This window comes from Octodon degus, unplaced genomic scaffold (genome assembly GCF_000260255.1).
Source record: "Octodon degus isolate 3935 unplaced genomic scaffold, OctDeg1.0 scaffold00016, whole genome shotgun sequence".
Taxonomy (NCBI): Eukaryota; Metazoa; Chordata; class Mammalia; order Rodentia; family Octodontidae; genus Octodon; species Octodon degus.
The window spans coordinates 17,287,916-17,294,821 of record NW_004524592.1 but is presented as its reverse complement, the minus strand read 5'-3'; the positions used below and the strand labels follow the sequence as shown (position 1 = coordinate 17,294,821).

The window sequence follows — 6,906 nt, the reverse complement described above, 5'->3', positions numbered from 1 at the left end:
AAAAAAAAAAAAAAAAAAAAAAAGACAGGCCTTTTTGTCCCACTTTCAAATCAGAGCCCATTTCCTGACACTAGTGATTATTACAAATCCCAGACTTATGTAGTTGAATTTCAGTGTCCAAGATGTTAAAATAAAATTTCTGTTGTCCAGTCTATCAAGCCAAACTTTTGAATGTTAAATTTCATTTTTTATCCTTGCTTTGTTTATGGCTAACAGATTTCAAACTACCAGTATTTTTCTCAAGTAGAAAATCAGCAAAGTTCACTTAACATGTTAACAAATAAAGAATTTGTTAGGAAGTGGAAAAATAAATACTAGATATTCTCTTTTTTCATCTTTTCAGAAGGGTTTTACCCCTCTTCATGTAGCAGCCAAGTATGGAAGCCTGGACGTGGCAAAACTTCTCTTGCAACGCCGTGCTGCCGCAGACTCTGCTGGGAAGGTACAGATTTTCAATTCCGTGTTTCGGTTTTAATTATATAGTTAGTGGAGTTGACCAGTCGAGAGATCTGTGAAAATGTTTTTCTTATATGAGTAAAGTTGATTAAATGATGTCAGATAGACATGATGGAGATAATTGTTTATGGTTTTCCACATGTACATGTATTTAGAAATAATTTTGAGCTGTGCCCCAAATGTATGTTCTTGTCATGGCAGGGCCCCCAACTTCTCTATATTAAGAAGAATCCCTGTGGTGTCAATGTAGTGTTTCTTACATAGCATCTTACACCTTTCTTTGTTGTGATCATCAAGATACACTTTGCCTACTATAAACTCAATCATTTTCGATTTTAGTTCTGTTTCTACCATGAAAATTATTGTGCATTTGTTTTGACTCCTTCTTTTCTATTGACAACATTAATTATTAACACAAACTAAATCAGCACAATTTCCATGCATCCTGGTAGCTTCAGAGCAGCTAAAGCTAATTTATTAATGCTGAAACTGAAACACACCCTTTACAGAATGGCCTTACCCCGCTCCATGTTGCTGCTCACTATGACAACCAGAAGGTGGCGCTGCTGTTACTGGAGAAGGGTGCTTCCCCTCACGCCATTGCCAAGGTGAGGCCCCACAAAGGATGCGCAGGCGCAGGTGTAGCGGAAGTCTGCAAACACACGGGAATGGTTTCTTAAGCACGTGGTGGTGTAACAGAAGCTACTGGTAGTCGTTCATAACATTAATTTTGGGTATTAGCATCCTTTCTTGTTTCTACCAGTTGCTTCTTCAAAATCTTTTACTGTTTTAAAGGTAGCAGATATGAAAGGGGTGTGTCCATGAGCCAGCGAAGAGGAATCACGTGGCCAGTGTTGAGTAGACACACACATCAGACTGTTGAAGAACAAAGCATGATAATGATGTTTCAGGTGCTTCTGTCTTATGAGGCAGGATGTGAGGATACAACACACCCTTTTACACATTCATTCCTTCAGACTTCAAACTTTTCATTGTGCTATGTGACTCTTGTTTCTTTGTCTTTTAAAGTGTTTTGCCTGTGTTCATTGTAGCAAGGATCCTTTTGCATCTTCAGACTAACAGTGTGGTCTTGGTGTTGTTTATCCAGCACCAACTCCAAAAACAGCTGCAACTAAAGTCTCATACTTAGGAACCACACGTTGTCATTTGGGTTTTCCCCTTTGTTGTCATGAAAAAATGCCTGAATATCATGTAACACATAATGTCATCATGATATTTTGCCTCTTCATTTTTTTTTTCTTTTTAAATTTTCTGTACTGGTACAGGGTCTAACTACACAGGTCGGAATTGTAGTGACCCTTCTGTTTCTAGCCTCTGCAGGGCTGGGTCTATGGATGTGCACCACCGTGCCCAATCTTGGTGGCCAGCTCGGCAAGCCTGGGGTTGGGCCAGCATGGCATGCAGTACTGGGGATCGAATCCGGGTCCACGGGCTTGCCAATCAGGCACTTAGACCACTGAGCTCTCTCCCTGGCCCTGCCTCTTCATTTTGCAAGCATATTTTGATAATATGCTTAAACATTTTTGCCGTGGAAAAATATTCATGCTATTAGATGAAATAAGATGAAATTTTATTTAGATGAAATAAGACAACCAGCATTTATGTGTCAAACATGATATCTCGCACTTTCCATAAAAGAGCCCACTGAATATAATCTGTGATATTTGTAATACAATTATCTCCATTTTCCAGATAAGGAAATGAGATTTAAATAAGTTAATTTTCTTAAAGTCACAGGAATACTAAGTGGAAGAGCTAGAATTTGATCTTAGGCAGACTGATTTTAGAGCAAACACCCTTAACAAATAGATTTAATCTATTTGTGTTACATAAATATGTCCATATAAACTTACATGTGTAATTATGCAATTATACATGATAATCAAATGAGATATTATGTAAAAGTAAATTCTGTAAAACACTATTATTCTAATATATAAGCATGTTACATGTAACAAAATATTATAAATGTATATAGCGTTGTACACATAGATACATACACCCCTACATACATCCCTTTCTCTCTATTATAGTTTCTTAGCTTCCTAACAGTCCTTTGACTCTTTTGCTTCTTTCTGCCTGAGTCTAGAACCTTTTCTTGGTCTTGATTAGGTGTATGAGGGGAATTTCCTTTAGTTAGTTCCAAAACTGTTTATGGTTTGTGCAGCAGAGAGCTCTTCCCATCTTAATTTATTTTATTTTTTTTTCGGAACCGGGGATTGAACTCAGGCCCTTGCGCTTGCCAGGCAAGTGCTTATTCCACTGAGCCATCTCCCCGGCCCTAGCTCTTCCCATCTTGCAGGTTGGTTATCCACCCCTGAGGCTCTTTCTTCCATTGCCCAAATCAGCCCCTTTGATGATCTCGTGTATTGTCAGAATATCTCCACCGTTCTCCACAGAAGCCTCCTTCACAAATTCCCAACCCTTTCCCCACCTTGGTAGAGCCTGTGCTGCAGGAATGGGGGAAGCTGGGGCTGAAGAACCCCATTAGAACTAAAAGGAGATGCCAAAAATTCAAGGGTCCACAAAAACCTGAGTGTTATTCAAGAGCCCCAGAAGTGGAGTATAACATTCTCCACAGGAAGGGCATCTGGGACTTGTGCTCAGCCTCTGAGCAGGCTTCTGGTGAGAGCTGCTGGCCTTGCCTCATTAGCTTAAAGGGTCAGCTTTGAAAAATGAGAGACGCTTATTTTTGCTTGGAGAAATGGGAGTAGAGTAGGTAATGGAAAGAAGTCCGTTGAATATTACTTGATAATGACATGAAAAGGCATTACAATTCTCAAAATTGTATTTTATTTTTTTTTTCTTTTAGGTATTTAGTACAGGGTCTACAGGGTCTCACTACGTAGATTGGACTCATAGTGATTCTCCTGTTTTCAGCCTCCCAAGTGCTGGGATTACAGACCACTGCTGCACCCAGTCTCAATCACTGTCTCAGTATGCCTTGGGGCTGGGACCAGCACGGCACACTGGGGATCACTCTGCCTAAGCAAGTACTTTAGTCCACTGAGCTATCTGGTTGGCCCTTTTGTTTTAATTTTTGGTATGCTTTTTATTTATTTATTTTTTTGTGGTACCAGGGATTGAACTCAGGACCCTGCACTTGCTTGCCAGGCAATCACTTATTCTACTGAGCTATCTCCTCGGCCCTGGTATACTTTTTAGTCAGACTTATGAAAATATGTCCTCAGGGCTGGGGAGAAAGCTCTGAGGTTTAAGTGCCTGCCTGGCAAGTGCAAGGACCCAGGTTCAATCCCTGGTACCACATGCTGTGCTAGCCCTGTGCTGAACCAGCCATCAAAACTGAGTGTGGTGGTTCATGCCTATAATCCAGCACTGGGGAAGCTGAGACAGGAGGATCACTATGAGTCTGAGTTGCATAGCAAGACTCTGTACCAATTAGTACTTTTTTCAAAAATTTAGAAAAAGAAAAAATCAACTTAAAAAATTTTAAAAAATTAAAAAAGAAAGAAAATGTCTCCCAAATGCCTCTTACTTCATCTCTCTGTCTGTCTCTGTCTCTGTCTCTGTCTCTCTCTCTCTCTCTCTCTCTCTCTCTCTCTCTCTCACACACACACACACACACACACACACACACGATCATTCTATTGCCTCTCCCATCATCTGTGTGTCATATCAATGGTAACCTGCTGTTTTTAATTTCTCTCATGCATTTTTTTTTCATGTAGTATTCTACCAGCTTTGAAAAAAGAAGACAATATTTAGTCTAGCCTGACACTTGTCCCAGTATGTTTGATTGTTTACTGGTCTGTTTTTAACTAAGTATGGGGTTTATGTTAGATCTTGTAAGGGAAGGATGAGGTATTTTGGTCCACTGGCTTAACTCCCATGTAAAGCCAGTAGTTACACTTTTCCACTTTGGCTAAGGAGAGAGTCCAGATTTAAATCGACTTCAGGATTCATATGAAGCTATTTTGCACTGTAATATCTTTTCCGTGTATCCAACTCTCTAAAGACTAGATAATGGAGGGGCTGGGGAGATGGCTCAGTGGAATGCGCACTTCTCTGGCAAGCACAAGGACCTGAATTCAATCGCTGGTTCTGCAGGAAAAAAAAAAGACTAGGTAATGTTAGGCTCATCTTTGTGTCCCTTCACCTGATGCACTGCCTGGCAACTAACACAATATTTGCTGACTGACTGAAAAGTGCAGTCCAATCCAAAAAGATTGTACAGTGTTACAATTTTATTTTGTGTGATTCAAACTGTTTCTGAAGTTTAGTATTTAGGTCCAGTACCACAATTCAAGAGCAATAATGCCAAGTTCTAGTCCAGTCAGATCAGGTCATCCCCAGTGGAAAGGGTCTAGAGATACTGCTTCCAAAGGGAATAGAGGGTGGAACAGGGAGAGTACCTTGCAAAAGAAATGACTAAAGAAAGAAAGATGAAGTCAATAGCCAGTACTTAAAGATACTTATATAGAAAAGGAACCTGCCCAGTTATCTTCAGGAGAGAACAAATAATATAAGGAGATTTTGTGCCAGTAGGTCTCTTGCAGAAGAATGGAAGCTTAGGTGTGGTTGGACAGAAACTTGGGGACAGGTTAGAGTTCAGATTAGCTGTCAACTTGCTTTTACCTTTTTTGTTTATTGCACATTCATATTTCCTTTAGAGAAACCTATTAGGAACTTACTAACTTTTCTTTTTGCTTATAAATAAGTCTTTGCTTCTTTTTAGAATGGTTACACTCCTTTACATATTGCTGCCAAGAAGAACCAAATGCAGATTGCTTCCACTCTCCTCAACTATGGAGCTGAGACGAACATTGTGACAAAGCAAGGTGTGACTCCACTTCACCTGGCCTCACAGGAGGGGCACACGGACATGGTCACCTTGCTGCTAGACAAGGGAGCTAACATCCACATGTCAACCAAGGTAACCCATTCTTCCTCCTTGCTTCCATCAGAGACTTTTGGATGAATGCAAACAGAAACCCAGCTAAGATAATTTGGAGTAAAGATGAAAACAAAGAAACATGGGTATGTTGTGGACTCCAAGACAGACAGGAAAGCAACCCTAGTGAGGGACTGGAAAATCATGAAAAGTAGGGAAGCTACTGTCACAAATTCTCCAACTCTGCAGCTGTGTTTTTGTATCTTTTCTCTCTTAGTCAGTTTCAGACCTCTTTCTGTAGATTTGTTTCTTCAGGTTCTTGGTGCTCCTCTCTAAGAACTTAACATCACTAGTTCAGTAGTTCAAACAGCTGGCTGAGACTGCCCTAGTTTCTAATGTCCCTAATTCCAAATTTGAGAGAAGGTGGCGTGGGAGAGAAGGTGAGGTATGATGGTATGTTCTGTGATTTTGTTCAAAGAAGAAGCAGGCAGGTCCACATGCACCATGCAACTTATCTCCAGCCCAACTAAATAGTACGGTCATGGGTGCTGGTAGGGGTTACTAAATAGAATATGGTCAAGGGCATAAGGGAGAATTTATTTAAATCTAAACGTGATTAGAATTTTTACAAGTGCTTATCTGTCTATTCATCTATCTGCATTCTATTTATCTATCTACGTGGGTATGTATCTGTAAATCCATCTATCTGCTATCCTCTACTGAACGTACATACTGAGAAAATAATAATTGGAGCCTGTGTTTAGAAGATAGTTCTTTATTTGACTCTTTTAATGTTTTATGTAATACATGGTTTGGGTTTAGTGAAAATGAAGCTTCCTAGAATCTTCTGAAAGCATGTAAATGCTTTCCCCCCCCCTACATCTGACTATGGAGTTAATTTGGGGTTTGAAGTATTACATGGAAATGGATCCTAAAAGCATTTACAAGTAATGTGTGTAATGTGTCTTCCACAGGAAGAGCTGTGACCCAGGTAGATTGTCCCTAATGCCTTGGTTGTGTGTTGGACCTTCATCACTGTGCCTCCCTTCCCTTCACACACTACTCTGTTTGTATCAGAACTCCTCAGGTCCTTTGAAAAAGTATAATGTCTTGGTCTGTTTTCTGTTCCTCTAACAAAATACCTGAGATGAATATAAACAAATTTATGAATCATAGAGATTTATCTAGCTCATGCTTCTAGAGGCTGAGAAGTCCAATCCTGTGGCACCAGCATCTGCTCAACATCTGATGAAGCCCTTCTTCCTCCTTCAAACATGACAAAGGGCATCCCATAGTCAGACTGAGCCAGCAAGTTAGCTTAGGTCACTCTTCCTCTTCTTACGAGACAGTGGTGGCAAAACTACGGCATGCGTGCTGCAGCTACCTATCCGTTATTGTTGGAAGCCCTAAAAGGTTCACCACCAATGTTATAAGGCCACCAATGCCATCCTGGTGGGATAGGGGTGCTACCTTCATGACCTCATATAATGCTAATTACCTTCCCACCCTATCTTTAAATATCATCTGCCGATGAATTTAGTTTTAAGTTTATAACACATGAAAAAATGACATATTCA

The 6,906-nt window shown here is 40.2% G+C and overlaps 1 protein-coding gene across 35 annotated transcripts in view; it reads left to right on the top strand.

The window, feature by feature from the left end:
* Ank2 (ankyrin 2) overlaps positions 1–6,906 on the top strand; it is a 370,586-nt gene that overhangs the window by 263,282 nt on the left and 100,398 nt on the right. For 29 of the 35 annotated variants that reach the window (XM_004626671.2, XM_023710116.1, XM_023710124.1 and 26 more), the window contains 3 exons: positions 344–442; positions 966–1,064; positions 5,174–5,371. In XM_004626671.2, the coding sequence (XP_004626728.1) occupies positions 344–442; positions 966–1,064; positions 5,174–5,371 (396 nt within the window). The remainder of the gene's footprint in view (positions 1–343; positions 443–965; positions 1,065–5,173; positions 5,372–6,906) is intronic. The other 6 variants (XM_023710121.1, XM_023710112.1, XM_023710120.1 and 3 more) reach the window with 1 other exon arrangement.